Below are 20,204 nucleotides of genomic sequence, written 5' to 3'. Positions count from 1 at the left end.
CATTTTAGTGTGAATATCGTCATCTGGGCTCCTCAACAGCAAGGCCTCCAGGAGTGCTTCTCCACAAATGCATGTGCTCTTGAAAGATTGATGGTTTTTAGGACTGTAAAGTATGGGCGGTAAAATCAAATGCATCTATTTTCTCTACATGGAGTTGTACTGTGCATGGCTTTTTATACTTTCGTATCTTTATATTCTCTACTGATACAATTTATTTGTTTATTTATTTTCTGTAGGCCTCATCCATAAATTTGGAAACCCTGTATAAGAATGACTCCATGTTTACATAAAATGTAATTATAGTTTTGCATAAATAAAGGTCAAACTGAATGTATAGAATAGTGCCTCTGAATATTAGCTCACATGCTTTTGTGGGGCAAACAGACAATTTTTTTGGCCGTTGCCACCCTTCAGAAGTTGTCTCTGGTTCAACTGAGGCCCAGTTTGAGGCCAGATGGTGTGAATCTGGTGTGTTGCTACATTCATCAAGAGAGATCTAAAAGGCTCGATAAACCGAATGAATGAAACTCTAATGCCATGCTCACCAGAAGGACCCTACATTATCTTTAGTTTGAGATCTTGGCCTTATACATTTACATTTAGTCTTACATGTAAATGTAAGACTAAAGTAAGTACAGGAATGTCCCTGTACGTACAGGGACATTCCCCCCGAGGCAAGTAGGGTGAAGTGCCTTGCCCAAGGACACAACATCATTTTTACACAGCTGGGAATCGAACCAACAACCTTCCGATTACTAACCCGATTCCCTAACCACTCAGCCACCTGACTTATGTAGGTCTACAGATAGTTTCTGGCACAAATTGTCGGGACGGCACGACAGACTCCGTATTGAAGGGGAGGCTGTAGCTCAGTGGTGCAGTTCAGGAGGTTGCAGGTTCAATCCCCCCTGTACAGTACATGTTATGGATAAAAGCGTCTCTGCCGGAGTGTGTTTGTTTTGTTCTCGAATTCACCAGGCAAACTTTAACGAGGCTCAATTCGTCTGAGCTTCGACCTCTATTCCTGTGAAATCACCTCCGTAACTTTGGCCACCACACGATAAAAGAACGCTGCAGAGATGCGTAAGAGCTAAAGGCGCCAGCAGAAGCGAGATCCAAACCGCTAACCCATTACACCCGTAGGCTTCCTCGTCTGCCTGGAGGTTCTGCCAGTCCAAACTGTATCTCCTATCCACAGGTAGCGGGCTTCAGATCAAAAAGAGCATCCCGATCGCCCGGAGACACAGCCAGCTCTGTAGCGTATGGGAGTATGGGAGCTCTGTAGCGTATGGGCTAATGGAAGCACATTTACCATCATTAGAGGAGACAGAGATGGCTACACGTCAGGTTCCATTAGTGGCCATGTCCTGTGAGCAGGTTTGAGACGTCCGACAGGGATAAATCATGCCTCCTACGGGGACAACATCAGATACAGTATATTCTCAGTCTGCAGAGGACAATATGGCCTCCTGCGTTAAATACTTTTTCCACATTGTGAAGGCCTATATCAACTTGGTTCTTCTGCGCACACAATGTCCAGTCAAGAACACTGACGGTGTTGCGTTGTCTTTCCCAGATCTCTGATGTAGAGTGACTTCGAATGAATATTGAAAAAGAACAGTGTCTGTATTTTCATGTCGTCGTTTAATATTGTGTGAGTTCGCTTTTGCTGAAAACATTAATGTGACACACACTTTGATTTCGCGACACCATGCTAATGTATCATGTCTCCACACTCCAGAAGCTTGAATGCAGTTCCATTTTTTTCCACATGATTTCATTTGCTTTGCATTCAGAGCAGTGAACTATTGGAAGAATCACCTCAGGATGAAAGAAAAACTGTAGGCTTTGTAGCCACTGTATTAGGTCATGAGGGTAATTAATTTGTAGACGAAGTCAAGGAGGACTGAGGACACACCCAGACTGGCTCCCTCATCCGAGGATGAGACCCCTATGATCAAAAGCCCGTCTTTCATCCCTCTCTCCTAACCCTGTGTCTGACATCTCGTGTATCAGGCTTCTCAGTAATAGAGATCAAGAGATAGCTGTCAAAGGTGTTACCAGGCTCCAAGAATACTAGATAGCAGGCAACTCTACAGGAAAGGGGTTTCTGTTCCCATCTCCTCCCAGATCACTCAAGTATTTAATTAATGTGTATGTGTAAATGTTGTCCTTTCTAAACGTCAGACACCCTTTTTTTATGAAACGTCCTACTGTAGATGACTAAATTCTAAGAAAAGAAACCGTTTTTGTCTGAGATATCATAACACGCCCCTTGTTCAAACAGTTAGGAGGAGAGTTCAACATGTTTAGTCTATAGCTTCTGATAACTCAGGGTGAGCTATGTTGTCTCACCCTGTTTACATCAGTAGCTTTTCACAACAGCAACTATTAATGCACGTATGATCCCATAAATTGTAATAATTTCTTTGTGGTTCCGATTATCGTCAGGTATTGTTTTTAACTATTTGGTGGCTGGTCCATTAGAGTGAAAGGGACAAAGAATCAGGTTGTCTGATGTTTTATTGTTCACTTTAAATAATTTCTAACCCAAGAAACTGGGTTGAGTAATTTGATATGGATTGTGTTTTTTTACACCAACTTGTAAACCTTGTGTTCCCCCGCAAATGAGGGGGAATACCCACTTAATTTGCTGTAGCTTGGTATTCAAGGTGAGGTCTCAGCGATTTACTATCAAAAACCCCCAGTTACTCTTGACAGTTGCAACCAAATAACTGCCTGATAACTTTGAACAAATATGACACTTGGAGCCCGATCACCATAACGAGATTCATGAGGAAAAATGTCGTCTTTAATGTTTCAGCGCATACAGAATGGAGGTTGCAGGCGAACGTGTCAGGGATACAGTTGATGTATTCAAATGAGCATCGGTATGCTTAAAAGAAGCTCACAGATAGAAGCTGTACCGTCAGAGCTGATAAGTGGAAATATAGCAGCTTTATCTGTGGCTGACTGCTCAGGATTTGGACTAAAATGGTGATATTCTGCATATCCAAACTCTCAAGTAAATTAGTTTCAGGAGGATGAGGAGCGCGTATTCTGGACTCGATTGTCAATCTGTAAGACCGGACACTTCTCGATTTGGATGCTTGTCTGTTTAAACAGAGCCCATCCCTTTCTCTGTCGATTAGCCAAAACTAGCAACTGCTGGTGACATTGAATCAACTGCTGCATTCGAAAATCTAACATTGTTTAAGAGGAATACATATTGTGCCACAGCAGCAATGAACAATGAGTATTCCCTCATTAAACTACATCAGTGTTCATGAGAGGCTCCTTTGCCATGTTATTAGTTTGGTATTTATTTTATTGTTTTGTGATTTTGAGTTTTAAGAAGTTGAGAATAAAATTTTGGCTTTTAAGAAAAACAATTGCCTTAGTTTCCCAGAGGATGAGCATGGCTCTCATCTTCAATACTAAGATGTTAATGTGAGCAATGCATCAGCTTAACTGAATAAAAACCCATCATGTTTTACTACAATATTCCAACCTTTTGTAAAAGTGTTCAAAGTGAGTAATAGTCTTCATGCAATAATAATTTGGTTTAGATTGTGCTGAGAAAGTAATGTGTGTGCATGTCTCTATGTTATCGAATAAAGAGACACCAGAAAGGGTTTGTCTGTTATAGAAATATTTACTTTCCTGGGGCTATTTTAAAATAACTGCAGTACAATCATTCTCATGGGTAAAAACGTACATTCGTAGCAGTGAAATAACATGTAGAAAGTAAGCTGTGGACAAAGAGGGAGTACAAAGGCTTAACAAAATGAAATTATACCTGTAAGACTTTAAAGATGAGATGGATTTTCATCTTCCCCTTGTCCTTTTCGTCTTGGAATCGTTGCCTGGGGAACATGGACAATTACTGTCCTTGTGATTTAAAACACCTGGACTGACCAGTGACCACACGTGCTGAATGTCTAATGTGCTCTCTCTGTTTCTCTCTCTCTGTCACTTTGTGTCTCTATGTCTCTCTCTCTATTTTCTCTCTCTCTCTATCTTTGTTTTCCTCTCTATATCTCTCTTTGTCTCTCTACCTCTTTGTCTCTACATCTTTGTCTCTCTACCTCTTTGTCTCTACATCTTTGTCTCTCTACCTCTTTGTCTCTCTCTCTCTCTCTCTCTACCACTCTGTCTGCTCTTCTTTGCTTTGACAAAAGGCCAGAAAAGGTGCCGGAAAGGACAAATCAGAGATTCTACATACCTGTGATTGACCCAAACAGTTCAAATGGAGTTGCTATGGAAACTGATGCTGATGTTTTCATTGGTGGAGCCTCTTGCAGGTAAGAACCTTCACATTCTTTTTTTTGGGGGGGGGGGGGGGGGGGGGGGTGCCTATGCCCGCTGCTCTTAAAAGTTGCGTTCCTTGTCTCCATACTGTGTTTGAGACCAAACAAAACAATTCTGTAAAATTGAATCGCGGACCACTTTTTGTCTGAGGTTCAATCTGATGAATTGAACTACACTGACTATTCTGTTCTAAAGGCAGAACAAATTGTGCACTTGCTAAGTGAACACTATTCTTTATCCTCCCTGTGAATCCTGATATGAGAGAAAATGTGGGCTTACAAGTATCTTAGACAGCCTTATCCGCTGTTAGGTTGTGCAGTCATTCATTAGAAGCGCGGCACAATTGATACACTAATTGAGACTACGCCGGCCGAACGAGAGCCCTTCCATTGATCTAGTTTTAATGAGGCGGCCTAATTTCTCTCTCTTACAAGACGGAAGGGTCAAACACCATGCTCCACTAGTTGTCGGTATTAGATGACTACACGAAGAGGAATCTGGTTTTCCATCAGAGGTTCCATGGAGGAATGTCCTTGGGTAACTGCCTCTCCTCAGAGTCAGACTCCACCTTCACAGTTGGGATTTGAAAACAATTAGAGCGCGCCTCAGTCGGGCGCCCGGCAACAGCAGGTTGGTGTATAGATATCCCTCCACGGCAATTAGCACCACTTATCACTGGATTCAGTGTGCATCGGTGGCTGGCTAATGAGGGGGGGGGGGGGGGGGAGGCGGGGTGGTGACTACAGGGGGAGTGACTCAACAAGGGATTAGTAATCTCACAGGTTTTGTTTTTGTAGCCTGAACATATGCTCCTAACATAGATTAGAAACACGTATAGTTTATGGAAAAAAATAAAGGTGAAGATTGCAATTGCCGGTACTAATCTCATAATCCTATTAATGATCTTATTAATACCTCTGAATGTTTATGAAATCTCATGCAGGTTTACATTGCTATGGTAGACTTTCACCACCACCCCAGTTTAGTCACCTAGCAAATTCCCCAAAACAACCTCCTTCTGTTCAGTGTGTCTGTTCCTAAGAGCACAAAGATTGCTTGGTTCAACGCTTGCCTACACGTAGCAGAGCCTTTGCCTCGCTGTTGACACACACAGTTGGTTGTACTTTAGTATGCAGTATAAGCTGTAGTGCATTTGTTAGTTTTTTTGCGAAGGGAGCAGAAAAGTGGAGATCGTAGTTATTCCGAGAGAGACATGATAAGCATTTTAGTATTCATCCACACGTGCAAATATCCCCTGTCAAACTGAGAAAACACAGCGTGAGAGTGTGAGGAACTGTAATGCCAGTTATTTATTCAGACTTGGCAGAGCGGTTATACTACACGGTCTGTGTCGGAGGGTGTGAGGCCAATGAAAGACATCCCCACTGGGAGTTCAGCTGGAGTTGCCTCCCCCAGGTCTCGGTCTGGGTCTGGACACCCTCAGGCGGGAGGGGGTGATGGGGGTGGGAGTGGGGGGGTGGTCTGGCGGGAAAGTCATACACGGATAACTCAACATTGAGTAAAAACTGGAAAAAAAACATGAAAGTCATTATGCGGTTCATGATAGGTGAAGATTGCAATAGGAGCTAACGATCTCTCAGTTCTATTTATTATGACATCACAGTTGTAAGAAGAGTGTGTTCTGGTTGTGGTGTAGGCATGGGTGTCGGTTTCTTGGTGTTGCTTCGGTGAATGTTTCCCTTTCCACTTTATATTATTCACCACTATAATGTGGGGTATTCTGAAGACAATGCTCCACCAAAGTAATGGCTTTGCTCTCCTCCAAAATATTTAACACTGTTATTTTTCAACTTATTCATAACTTGATTTGTTGGATTTCATGTCATATGCTTTGTTCAGTAAGTGTGCACCCAAAGGAGTTCTGTCTCATGTGTAGCATGTCACTTTTATTTTTATAGAAGTGTAAATTGCCGACCTGAATAAAGTCAATTTGTGTTTCATATGGTCTAGTTTTAACCTGATCTTTTCTTGTGATTTACACAGCAAGAGAAGTCGTCCAGTGTGACGTTAAAAGGATCAGTGGAAACGTATACTTAGACTGTCAAAAGACAAACCCCATTTTAAAGTGGTTGATTAAACACAAACAAATCAAGAAAACCTGAAAAGGATTTCATACACAAGTACCCGTAAACAAAGATCTGAGCAAACAAACGTGGGGGGCCAAGTGTTTCAGCAGGGTAGCAGTGATTGGTTGTAAGGCGTTGGATTCTGGGCACGCAAGCTAGACCAGCCAATCACATCCTCAGATGGCTCTAGTCAGGAAGCATCACACCTCAACAATCAATTTCTTTAAAAAATTAATCTAGAAAAAACCCAATCTTGAAACAAGGAGAGCAATCGATATTTGTGACATTTGACAAAAGCTTATTTTTTCCTTCTTTCTGATTGCTGATACAGTAATTATTAAAAAGCCTAGAATGCATGATCGTGTTCTCCCTTACTGTCAAACTGTAAATGAAAACGCTATAATCTAGCATTCTGGAAGGTTGTATAGTTAGACACATGCAACATGAAACCATGATAAATGTTACTATTAATGTGGCCCACAGTTAGATGACAAATACCCTGCTAAGCATAGTAGAAACAAGAGGAAGGTAGCCATGTTCTAATGGAGGCAATCATGAAGCTGTCTTTCCATTTCCCATTTTTACATAGGTATGTAACTGTGTTCTTAAGTAAATTATTTGATTTAATCATAAGGAGTATCGACTGCCTGGGAGGATAAACAGAATGAAGATCAAGTCAGACATGTCAAGACAGAATACTTATTTTAATTTAGCATGGTTCGACTAATTTGTGTATTAGGTGAGAATACTCAGGTCAGTGATATATAAAAATGAAAAAGGTCATTAAAAAGGTAATTACCTCCAGCTGCATGAGACCTGTTAATTAGTTCTCCCACCGCACCATGTTAAACATACTGAACCTTGTTCTAAACACATGTCGAACTGTAAAAAACACTCAGAAATAAAAACAAATTTTTCAAGGTGTCACCCCTAAAGTTTCACAAGATGTCCATAGGTGGAAAACCCTCAAGAATTCAGTTTCAAAATCACAGCGGCAAGACCTGTGCCGTGTATCTCTAATTCCCTTAACCCAGCCCAACCTCCTTCCTGTCTCAGAATAACATTTGAAGCCCCTCAATGAGAGACCTTTAGGGTGTATCTTATCAGTAGGGACAGAGGGGAAAGATGCTTTAAAAAGCAAGATTGCCTTTTTCATTTGATGCATAAAACCCCAGAGCTGAAGCGAATGGATTGGGGACCTCACAAACGAGGACGCATCCCCCACAGTCGGCTCCCCATGTGGCTGTTTATTCATGCTGAGGTAAGCTCACTGAATTCATTTGCTGTCAGTCGGTATTGAATTTGAGATTAGTTTTTATTTCAGCCTTCCAAAGCAGACCCCTTTTTTTCTGCTCTCCTCTGCCTCCCCTCCCCACGCCGGTCGCTGGTCGTGTGTGTCGTTTTAGGTCCAGCACCAGTACGTATTGCCATCTGGCAGCAGGTGAGAGATACGAGGCAGACAGTCGCTTTTAAAAAGCCACTTTTATAATGACCTCCATCTTAGTCCTGAGGCTTTGTACCGTCAACTTCCTGTTAGCATTCGCGGCAGCTACAGTTGCTTTCCGACCGAGAGACCTTTCATTGGCTGCCTGTCTGTTTTCACAGGCACTCGTGGTGCGGCCTGCGAAAATCTGATTGTGTGGGCATTTCGATTGTGCAAACGGTTGAACCCGATGTGATCTCTCGTTTTGATCTGATTTCAGACACTTACGATGGGCAAGACCTTGCATATTCAGAGCTCAAAGCTGCCACTGAGTAGGTGGTACGCTTTTTTGCCAAGTCCATATTGAATTCTCGCAAAGGTATTCTCTAACTATTGTGTATCTGGTCAACACAGGAACGGCTTTACATTGGGTGTTGCTTTCGAATTATGATTCTCAGATTCCTCAAAATCCCTCACGTGAGGCTTTGTAGCGTAAGTTCCAAGTTTAACAGCACTGGAGTGCGTCAAGGTCTGCTTGTGTTCTCTTTATTACCAGAAAGCGAGATGAAAATTATTCCAACCCTCCCTACAGTGTGCTGGAGAAATTCCCATCGGATAACGGAGGAGTTTCACAGACTTTGCATCACTTTGGACTAAGCCTCCAGGCACAGCCCCCAGAACTCAATACCATCTCATTATCCTTCACTTATTCACCGTGATAACTGTTGCCATGGTGTTTTCAAAGATCATGTGGGCTCGACTCCACTGTAGCCTACCTGTTGAGACCCAAACACCGATTTTATGATGATTAATCTTCCATAAATGAATGGAAATCGTGGCCACACCGCAAACCACTTTGAGATTGATTAGGAACACGGAACAGACCAAAGTTTCTTTTTCTGATGTGCTTGAGCGGCTTGCAGTGTGTTTTCGCTATCGTAGGAACATTAGTAATGTAAGACGCGCACTCGGTCAGCAAAGCGTGATGCTTAGGAACTTCTACTGCGTGTCAAATTACAAGCAGCCTCAGAGGTTATCCCTCTGGAGGGCAGCTGCTCCCTCTCCGTAGGTGGGCCTACTGGACTGGTATTTGGATCAAATTAACAATTAACAGCCTGTAGCTCTTATCAGAAGGAGGCCTGGTTCCCACTAAGCACTGACAGAACCGTCCACACATCCTTTGGAGTTGCTGTGATGTCATGTCCTGTGTATCTGGAAGAGTTTTGACACGCACTTTTCACTTTCTTTCCTGAACAAATCCTTGAATTCTGCGATGACGGCCACCTGCGTCCATCAACAGCTCCCTGACAATGACTCAAGACAGCACCTGTCTAAAACAATAAACTGTCAAAATCCTGAAGTAACAGAAAATCCTTTGCGGATTAAAAAAGATTCAAGATCAATATGGTCTGTATGGTGTTGTAAAATGAAACTTATAAAAATATAATACAATAATTAATATAATAATAATAAACCTTATTGCAACTTTCCACATATCCTCCATCATCCATCCTAAAAATGACTACAGAAAAAGTGTTAAGACAATATAACTGCCTAAAGCTGTTAGATGCTATAGCACCAAAAGTATTATGAACATGGTTTCATAATGTCTCTAGTTACACAAGCCATGTATGCCCCAGGCAAGCTTGTATGCATTGATTAGCCAAGCCATTTGTCAATGCATTGTCACACTCCCTTAGATACTGTAGCAAAACGTCAATTCATTTCATGACTGTGTATACCAGAGGCCCTACATACTGGTAAGGTGTTGTGTACAGTGGCTTATTTGTGCTTGCATAGTAGCTCTCTGTAAGACATGTCCTCCAGTAATCAATCAACTCTCAGCGTACCTTCAGGGGACATGCTCCACCGAGCAAAGACTATAATTAGGCCGGCTTCCATTTTGTGTAACTTTCTCAAACAAGGTTTATCCTTGAGGTGGGGAACAATTGGTGCACAAGGTCCCTGTCAAACAGCTTGCTTCTTTCTTTCTTTCTCTCTCTCTCTCTCTCTCTCTCTCTCTCTCTCTCTCTCTCTCTCTCTCTCTCTCTCTCTCTCTCTCTCTCTCTCTCTCTCTCTCTCTCTCTTTTCCTCTCTTTCTCTTTTCCCTCTCTCTCTCTCTGAAAAAGAGTGTACTAGGGATAAACCTGTTCTCTCTGAGACTTGAGTATACCGTCTCCTTTCCATATAAATTACCTGAAGGATCCACCTTTTCTGTGTTGTACAAATGCAAAAAAAAAAAAAAAAAAAAAGGCAAATTAAATTCCTTTCTTCCAGAAAAATACATGTTTATTCCAAATCCTGGTTTCTGTCTCCGGGGTCGCTCGTTAGTTTCTTCAGTACAGTGGATCGTGACACACAGACGTACGCCCAGAGCTGTGTATGTATCTAACCAACAGAGAAAGGAATGTCACCTTGGACATGCCTTTGTCATCTTGTATTAGATCTGTTGATGTTTCGCCTTTTTAAGAAATATCACAGTTACGGAAATGTCTTTTTCAAAAGTAGACATTAATGGGAGTACCTTTACTACTTGTACTTTTTTTTTATCAGGATTTTACCAACTGTGGTAAACCATTCGACACCTCATGTTTAATGCAAGGTTGTTGAGCTGCATTTGCAGTCATTGACTTGAGATACAGTCATTTGCTATATATCCTTTATATAGTCACTCACATAACAGTCAGACAATCAACTGCATGAACTGTATGCAGTCTGCAGTTGTTTTTTAGTCATCAAAGCATCAATCTCCTGCAAAGCAAGATGGGTAATGATCTGCTAATTTTGTATATGAGGATCTAGTAATAAAACGGTAGTTAATGAATGTGTTTTTAACATTCAAGCTTTTTTGTTTGCTTTTTGTGTATCAAGGACTCAGCAAAGCATCCAGTATTTTCTTTCACTTAAAACCCCCCAAAGGACCTTTTTTCAAGAACAGAAATGAGTGTCAAACGAGTCTGTATTATTTCCAACTTGTTTTGACATTTTGTTCCAGCTTTTATATTGGGTGACATCCCATGGGTCTCTGGTGATAAGTTATATGAGCCTGATATTAGATATAAAAGTGCAGGGCCGTCAGTGCAATCTAAATAGCTATTTTCTTGGAAGTAGAGGGGTTGGGGGGATGAATTATTGCTTTAAGAAGTTACATATATAACTCTCACTATGTACGACTAGTGTAAGGAATGCTTAATACGTTTTTTTTTATTTAAGTTGTCAAGTAAAAGTATTAACAGTGTTAAAAAAAATTTTGCACAGCCTTTGAGTTTGGCGGCTCTAATGAAGAATCTTGTCAAGGTCATGGTTCTGAGGTCCGGTGTGTGTGTTGTTTGTCTTCCACAGGGAATGGAGTCCTGTTGAGGCCTGTGTTCACCAAGCAGCCTGGCAGCGTAGTGTTTCCTCTCCACCCTGCCGAGAACAACAGGGAGGTGGTGTTCAGCTGTGAGGCCCAGGGACACCCTCAGCCCTTCTACAGGTAACACCTCCCAGCATTACACCTGGAAGCACACATTCACACACACACACACACACTCACACACATTCACACACACACACACACACACCACACACTTAAGCCCTCAGCCCTTCTACAGGTTCTGTAACACCTCCAAACTTTACACCTGGGGCCCGTTCTCCGTACGTCGCTAACTCAATTAGCTGGATTTGATTGTTGACGATCTGTCATTATCTTGGATTGTTCGGTTCTTTGAAGCTCATCCTGGACTTGCTGTCATAGCAACAGGTCCGTAAGCTTAAACCTGCTTGGGAGCAGGTTTATTTTATGTAAACACGATTAGATTGAGGCTTTACAAGCAGAGGTGATACAGGAAGTCTGTCACAGACGTCTTGTCAGTTTTTACTACAGGAACCTGTTGCAGAAGGTGCAAGAATAATTAGCAGAATTTAACATGAAACCGAATTAATTGCTCATTGCGTGATAGATAGGCTTCTTAAGCACAGCGCGATATGCTAGCCTATACTTTTTGAGAGGATAGCCTATCGTTTTTTTGTGAGGGTGTCATTTACATAATACATTTGACAAATCATATGGCATTAAAGATGATACATGAAAATATGAAAGTATGAAAATAAAAAAAACATAGGCCTAGCTTACTGTAATAAGCGATAAAACGCATCACTCCTCTACATTTAATTTGGTCTGCTACTTTTTGCCAGCCCTCTTTCTTGGATTTTACAGACTTTGAAGATAAAATCTTCAAATTCGGAGTAACCTTCGAGCAAGCTATTGCTCTGTTGGCTCTGTTGCGGAAATAACAGGGCGCTCATTTTGGCCACGGTGAGCAGCCGTAGACTTATGTGAGCAGCCAATAGCAGCGTTGCTGATCAAGGTTTCTACTATCGATACATACCCCCTTTTAGACCAACGTATAACTCAATCCAGCTATACTAATCATAAACAACAAGTGTGTTCGAAGAACCGAATTAGCCAGATCATGATAAGCAAGATGATGTCATCTTGGATGTGTCATTTGATCTCGGATGTAATACGCGACGTACGGAGAACGGGCCCCTGGAATCAAATACCCCCCCCCCCCCCCACCCCCCCACACACACACACACACACACACAAGCCCTCAGCCCTTTTACAGTTAACACCTCCAAGCTTTACACTGGGAAGCAAATACCCCCCTCCCACAAACACCACAAACTCAGAAGTATTGTCTGGGGAGATCAAATGTAACATGTGCAATAGATACATTTACATTACATTTTACATTTAGCATACGCTCTTATCCAGAGCGACTTACAGTAAGTACAGGGACATTCTCCCCGAGGCAAGTAGGGTGAAGTGCCTTGCCCAAGGACACAACGTCATTTTGCATAGCCGGGAATCGAATTAGGACTTAATTTCAGCATTGTCTTATCCATTGGTCTGCTGGACCGGCATGTTCGTATTGGCAAGGGATAGATAATTTATATAAAACATTATGCCAGTTCTATTTATTAGATCTACTGAATCTCTGTGCCATCCAATTGCAGGATCTTCAAAAAGGATGGCGGTTGAACAAAGAGGTTTCCATCAGACTGTTGTAGCTGCCAGCTTTCTCCAACAGTATCACCCATCTACTCTCTCTGCCGGCTTTCTCCAGCAGTATCACCCATCTACTCTCTCTGCTGGCTTTCTCCAACAGTATCACCCATCTACTCTCTCTGCCGGCTTTCTCCAACAGTATCACCCATCTACTCTCTCTGCCGGCTTTCTCCAGCAGTATCACCCATCTACTCTCTCTGCCGGCTTTCTCCAGCAGTATCACCCATCTACTCTCTCTGCCGGCTTTCTCCAGCAGTATCACCCATCTACTCTCTCTGCCGGCTTTCTCCAACAGTATCACCCATCTACTCTCTCTGCCGGCTTTCTCCAACAGTATCACCCATCTACTCTCTCTGCCGGCTTTCTCCAGCAGTATCACCCATCTACTCTCTCTGCCGGCTTTCTCCAACAGTATCACCCATCTACTCTCTCCGCCAAACAATTCGTTCCAGATGACGCACCGAGACTCGTTTAGGGATTATCGTGGCTTGATTAGCTCAATAACAAAAATCACTTAATTGATCTGAAGGCGAACATTTCCTTAGACAATGTCACAGTTTCATTCTCGGCACGTTGCCCCCGCCAGCCCTTTTGCATATGTTGCCCTCGCTGCCTTGTCCTAAAAACGGATCAAAGCTCCGTGCATCAGAGGCTGAAGTGACGACAAATGAAAACAGATGACAAACGATGATTTGCTTTAAAGCACAACGTCCGTACAAGCTATTAATTTACAATCTATCAAACAACAACGTGGTCGTTTCTCTTCCCGTCTCTGTAATTAAATGCAAATTGCGAAACCAAGCATTTAATGTGTAGGCCTAAGAGGTTTGAAACAGCCCCACATAACGTTGTTAGGTTAATCTATTAATGTAAATTGAAGATCTTCAGAGTTACGCCTAATGTGCGCAAATTGAAACGCACGTTCAAAACAGTACTCCTTTGACTGAAAAGAATACTTCAATCAGGATTTATATTGGCTCTTTTGTGCATCTGTTTGGCATCCCACGCTGCATTTCAAAATGCTTCCAAGTTTTTACTTTAATTTACTTTAATGAGCCTTAATTTAACAGTATTTGTCTGATGCCATGTCTCAATTATTTGATTTTCTTGACAGTTAGCACCTCTATCTCACCTCCCTTGAATGCAACATTTTTTAAGTTTTCGATGTCTGATAGATATTTTGCGCTAGATGAAAAGGTGAGCAGTTGACGAGGGAGCTTACGTGACTTATTTGCTCCTCAAGATGTTCGCTACTGAAATATTAGGCTTGTTCATATCGTAATTAACTCAGAAATTGTACTGTCTGCTTAATTAGTCTGAGCAATACCAATATAGAGACAAGGAACCGGGAACTGTGAGAAAAGGGATTATCTGATGTGGGTGTCAAGGTACTGTGCCGGTAGACTTGGCACAGTGTTGTTACTTAGCATCAAGTTGCCCTACTCATTACATTACAGAAATTGCACTGTGCGAAAGCTTAACCACCTTTCTACATTAAAGTAACCTGTCACTGCATTTGAAATTGGTTTTGAGAAAGGTTTTAGGGACCACAGAAGATCCCACCAGTCTGTAGAGCGTGTGGAAGGCAGTTCAGAGTAGGAGGCTCTATTTCAGGGCCGCCAAGGACAAATTAATTTATCTAAGACTACCCTCCCTCCTCTGACTTGTCACTGTGGCCTCTTTGATTTGTCTCGTCTGGAGATTTTGTATCTTTTCCAGCTGCAACACCCAATCACTGAATCAATCTTATCAGCCAATCTGCTGTTGAGCACCGCTCCACTGAATATGCTCCATTTTGCAGTGTAGTCTCTCGTTCTTTTTCTCCCTCTCTCTCTCTTTCTATCTCTCGCTCTCTCTCTCTCTTTGCTCTCTGTCACTGATTCTGTCTGTCTCTCGACCCAACAAAAATAGAAACTTCAGGCTTAGTTTGCTCAAGCAGTTGTGAAATTCCAATCAGCCCAACGGGACTAATACTCAATCTAATTGTGCCTTATCCCGCCCCTGAAAAGCCATTTCTCAAGAGCCGACTCTCACGAGAATGGCTATTCTTGTTAGGCTTTGTTTGCTCCCCTCCCTACTTTCATTTTCTTTGTCTTTGTCTCACAGAACTCTTTGGAGATTGAAAGTGCCTTTTCCACAACCACCGAAACCCAAAATATCTCAGGGTGTTCTTTTTTGTTGTTGTGGGTTCTCAGGTGCTGCTAAGTTGACGACAAAATGGAAACGCTAGACAGTAAGCAATTAAAATCTGAAGCACTGAATTCTTTTCGCTGTAAAGTTCTGGCTCGAGCTTAAAAAGTTAGGTATCCTGTTAAGTCACAGTATAGTAGCGAAATGGGTGACATTCACAAGCATGAGCAATACTTCCAAACGATAACAATGCTGATAGTTGTTCATTTTATCATACCTAATTCCTATATGTCACCAAATGAAGTACATTCCTCAACCATTCCTTCAACATTCCATCCCTTCCTGGATTTATTCTCAAGAGATCGACCTTTCCAGTTTTTCTGTTTGATTGCAATACTTGGTACATGCTATTATACTCTGTGGGCTGTGTGTCTTGTGACCTTTAATCAAAAGCCACTAACATCATCTATGTCCTACACATAGCAGCCTAGTTCGACAAGACCTCCTGTTCTTCTGTCAGTGGAACATTTTAACTGGGTAAAGGGGTCCATGGTGAACCCAGAACCCCCACTTGCAATGATAATGATGATGAAGCAGCATCGTATGAAATGCAAACCATGGAGTGCCGTGGAATTGTTTCATTGTGGGGTTTTAATACATAAAAAATATAAATAAATTACAGTTTTTGTACGTATTGACTTTTGCCTCAAATAGGCACAGACGTGAAAAGAGATGAATGAATTATCATTGAGAATAAATAATGTCTCCCTCTGATCACCTCCCACTTCAATTAAAGTCAATGTCGTTGGCAGCAAAGCACACAAGGCTGTTATTTGTTTTAATTTCGTCTGAGTTAAAGGAAGGGTGGTGTGGTGTTTGGGTTTAGATTATGGGTTGATCATGATGAAAGCGTGTCATTATGCTCTTCGACGGTATGGATCACATGAATAATGAAGCAGAGCTGGGCAAACTGCAGTAGAACATGATATTTGGGACACACGTCACGATGTGTTGGCTCGCACTGACGCCTTTCCAGTCATACATTCATGATAACATTCAACTTACAGAATATGGGGATTTGGGGGGAATTTAATGTAGAGAAGCTAAACTCAGATATCCCCTTCTGTATACGTGTTATCCAGCGTTGTTGTGCAAAGTGTTAACATAAATAAAAAATAAAAAAAACGACTACACTTGGTTTATCAGATTCTCTAGTTCCTGCTGTGGTTTGATTCGCCGTGTGTCGTGTTCTCCTGCCGCACTGAGCCGTGTCACTTCCTTTCACAGGTGGAAGCTGAACGACTCGTTCATCGTCCCCAGACTTGGGTCACGCTACGCCCTCAGCGGGGGGAACCTGCGCATCAGCCACCTCAACAAAGACCAAGACGTGGGGATCTACCAGTGTCTCGCCTCCAATTCCTTTGGCACTGTTGTCAGCAGAGAAGCCAGTCTGCATATCGCTTGTGAGTTCTGAAAAAAATTCAATAATAAAACATATTTATTCTGTTAAAAAAAGTCAAATCCTCCATTGTAAGGCATTTGGGAGCTCCTCTTCCAAGGGGAAGTCTTTGCCGGACTAATGGAAAACACTGAAGGGCTGAGCGTCAACAAGGAAGTTAATTAACATGCATGCTGATGTCACGCCATGTGTTTATCCTTTAAACCGGTTTAAGCCTGTTGACTCTGTCTGGAGGTCCTACGAGTAGCTCACCATAGAGCCAGTGATGAAGACGGTGAGATTGCGAGAGGGGGGAGGGGGGGGGGCCTTGACAGAGTTCTGTATACCTGATGCTTTACAGCCTTCATCCATCATGTATTATAAGACCAGAGTCATCGCCGCCTCTGATGGCAAGGTGAACTCCGGTCCTCTGTTTGTGACGGACAGCCCATCTAGAATGACAGCAGCTATATCGCCGAACAGATGGTGCATCCAGATTGAATTCTGACGTCTGTTTCCCTGCTCCAGCAGTCCCAAGGATGATCTTTGTTGGGGGAGAGCACCAGGGGCATTCATCTGGCCCACAGTTGGAGTGTTGGTGTGTGTCGTGCCTGGAACAGTATATCATCTGTGTACAGGACACCATTCGGTCCTGAGTTGCCCCACCCCCACCCCACCCCACTCCGTACAAGGCACTGCATCATATCCATGCGTGTTATCCTTTTTCATTTTTTTTAAACATTTTTTACAAGTTCGTCCCATACTGTTTGTCATTGTGATTGGTCTCATCCATCCATCCACCACCCCCCCGCTCCCCCTCCGCCTAGCTTGACCTGTGGCTTTTGTTACCTGAGGGGGACCAGAGGGCTGATGTAGTGTGGTCCGTCTTATTTATTGCTCTTGGTTTAACTTAATTAACCATGCTGGGTGATGGAGTGCCCCCAGGTCAGAGGTATAATTCATCCAGGAGCTTCCCGAGATGAAGGGGGATTGTGTCATTTGTAAAAAGACTAGGAGCCTGGCGTGCACTTCCAAATAGTGTGGGGTTGGGTGGGTGTATCTTCACTGTGTGCAGCCGAAAGCTTTGAAATACCATGATAAGGTTACGCGAGTGCTATGTTGGTGCTGTGAAGATGGAGATAGTTCATTAAACTAACAAGAATGTAATCATGTTTCGATGTTGCGTGGCATGCAAATTATGTTACGATTAATTGCAAACATCAAGATTCATATTACAGCTTGTTGGCTCATCAGAATTCATACGGTTTGTTCATTATTATCTCATAACATCAAACTTGAAGGGATGGAAGGTGTAAGGGCATCATGAAATTGTAGATACATCTTTCCTCTGTTTGTAGCCAGAGGAATGGAATATGTTTTTTTGACCAACTAATAGGGGCTTAAGCGTCAGAACTCATATAGGTTGACAATCCCTTTGACAATACTGCGGGCTCTCTTCTTGGCTGTTGTGAGTGCTGGAATAATCTTGTTGGTTTGCAAGGGCCAGATTGAGTTCTCTAATCTCCTGGGGATTTTCATAATTGAAAGGCTCTCCCTGTTGTAAGATATAACATTACACCACAGATTGTAACCGCTGCTTTACAGGGATATTATTTTAATGCAAATCCTTGACAAAATGCAAGCCATGCAGCAGATGCAACGTTCAGCCCTGCACCACTTTGGTTTAGCTCTGTGTTTAATGAAGGGTGAAATAGCTGTATTTATGAAGGCAGCACAGGAGCTACGTCTCATGTATCTTGGGTGCTTAAGGTTTTACATTCCTACATTGGGGCTCTATAATTGTGTATAATTTGCATGCAATATTTGCCTGTGCCGTTCTGACATAACACCGTTATCTGTGTAATTACTTCACAAGCATGTGATTTTTATCTCTTATTTTTTAACGAGAAGATTCACTCTTCCTCCATCTAGTCTCCCTTTTTTTATTCAGCCATTTTGTTCAACCCCTTCATCATCAGATGGAAATTCTTAGGTTCTTATTGAGTCGTGCTGCTTCTGAGTTGAGGACAAAAACTGATCTGAGGGGTTGTGCTCTGCTAAGACAGGTCCCAGTTTTCAAAAGAAAAATATTTTCCTGAGGAGGCGTTCCGTCTTTGAATGCTGCAGTGTATATATATATAGTGCAGTGCTGGAGCAGAATTGTTGCTAGTTTAGAACTGAAGCTATTCTGTTCTGATTAGTGTGTATAAAGCAGGAGTGAGCTGGTGGGTGATAGTTGGTGCTGGCCACCATAAACTCTCTCTCTCTCTCTCTCTCTCTCTCTCTCTCTCTCTCTCTCTCTCTCTCTCTCTCTCCCTGTTTATGCTTGTCTATCTGTGTATCTATCTCTGCATATCAGCCTCTCTCTTTCTCTCTCTCTCTCTCTCTCTCTCTCTCTCTCTCTCTCTCTCTCTCTCTCTCTCTCTCTCTCTCTCTCTCTCTCTCTCTCTCTCTCTCTCTTTCTCTCTCTCTCTCTGTCTCTCTCTCTACCGAGCAGAATGGAGTTTCAGATCCTAAACTGTGGTTTATATTTCATGGATGTGAGAATGAAATCAGAACAGGCAACACCCCATAAACTCACCACTAACTCTGACGTGCCGGAACACCAATGGGTGTCATTCTCACAACAACCACAATCTCTCCACGTTCTCCGTTTCCAACTTCCCCTCTCATTCATTGAAATGGGTCACATTGGGGTAGCTAGCCCAAAAATGCTAATTTACATCCAATTTCATGGATCTCAAAGCACTCAAAATAGCTTGGACCCTGCAATGTAGGCTAACAGACCAGGGAGGGGGATATTCGTGATAGGCCTGATAAAACGATCCGTGGGTTGCAGAGCAGCCTGGCCTGTCAGGGATTGCTGGTTTTGGTGTGCCTAGTTTATTTATGCTTCACGATACACTATGAGAATATTGATCGTTTGGCTCTTTCACCTCAGTGGTTCGCATTCGTTATTCAGATTGGATCATTTTGATCATTTTAAGCACTGCACAGTATATATTGTATTCATTTTTTGAAAGGTTTTGTGTGTGATGGGAGTTTTCTTTCGTGGAAAATTGTACTTTATATATACAGTTATTAATTGGACCGATAGCACACCTTTTTTATTATATGCAAATACTGGATCTGAGGTAAGCAAAGCCCAGCTTTGTAATTGACTTATCCCATTGCCTTAAAGACACTCATTACCTCACCTCACCATGTTCTTGATAAATTACAGAGCTATGCAATTTCCAATTTAAACCTGTTCTTCCAGCCGAACTAATCACACATATAATGTTAGAGATGAATTAGCAGTGCTTCACCATAGTAGTCATAGTAGAGGCCCCTCAAGACTTGCCCAGTTCTGGATACAACCTTTTTTGGAAGACCATAAAGGGCCTAATGATTCCCTAGGATCATAGAGTTATCTCCAGCGTATAATGTGCTGAATGAAGAAGAGTCTTTCTCATTTATATTTCGTGTACCACAGAATAGTAGAGTTTTACTGCCCACTGAAGGGCCTAGAAATCTTATTTTCGTCATGCAGAAGCACAGACGTCTGCTTTGTATAAAGAAAGTCTTTATGTTCAAGATTCAAGTTTGTTTACAGTTTGCAAGAGCAGCACGTACAAGGACATTGACATTCATGGACATGCTCCACTCCAATAATTCCTAGCAGTCTAACTTCAGTCCTATGTAGGTGTTTCCAAATCATAATTTTTGAATGAGTTGAACCTGTGTTGCGATTGCAGTAGTCAAGCTCTCACTGTTTGGATC

The 20,204-nt window shown here is 42.3% G+C and overlaps 1 protein-coding gene across 2 annotated transcripts in view; it reads left to right on the top strand.

The window, feature by feature from the left end:
* The first annotated feature begins 4,249 nt into the window (after window positions 1-4,249).
* cntn3a.1 (contactin 3a, tandem duplicate 1) overlaps window positions 4,250-20,204 on the top strand; it is a 53,235-nt gene continuing 37,280 nt past the window's right edge. For both annotated transcript variants that reach the window (XM_067239275.1, XM_067239276.1), the window contains exons 1-3: window positions 4,250-4,304; window positions 11,164-11,296; window positions 16,292-16,467. In XM_067239275.1, the coding sequence (XP_067095376.1) occupies window positions 4,250-4,304; window positions 11,164-11,296; window positions 16,292-16,467 (364 nt within the window). The remainder of the gene's footprint in view (window positions 4,305-11,163; window positions 11,297-16,291; window positions 16,468-20,204) is intronic.

This window comes from Osmerus mordax, chromosome 7 (genome assembly GCF_038355195.1).
Source record: "Osmerus mordax isolate fOsmMor3 chromosome 7, fOsmMor3.pri, whole genome shotgun sequence".
Taxonomy (NCBI): Eukaryota; Metazoa; Chordata; class Actinopteri; order Osmeriformes; family Osmeridae; genus Osmerus; species Osmerus mordax.
Note: the sequence above shows the minus strand (reverse complement) of the source record. Positions and strands in the feature narration are given on the sequence as shown.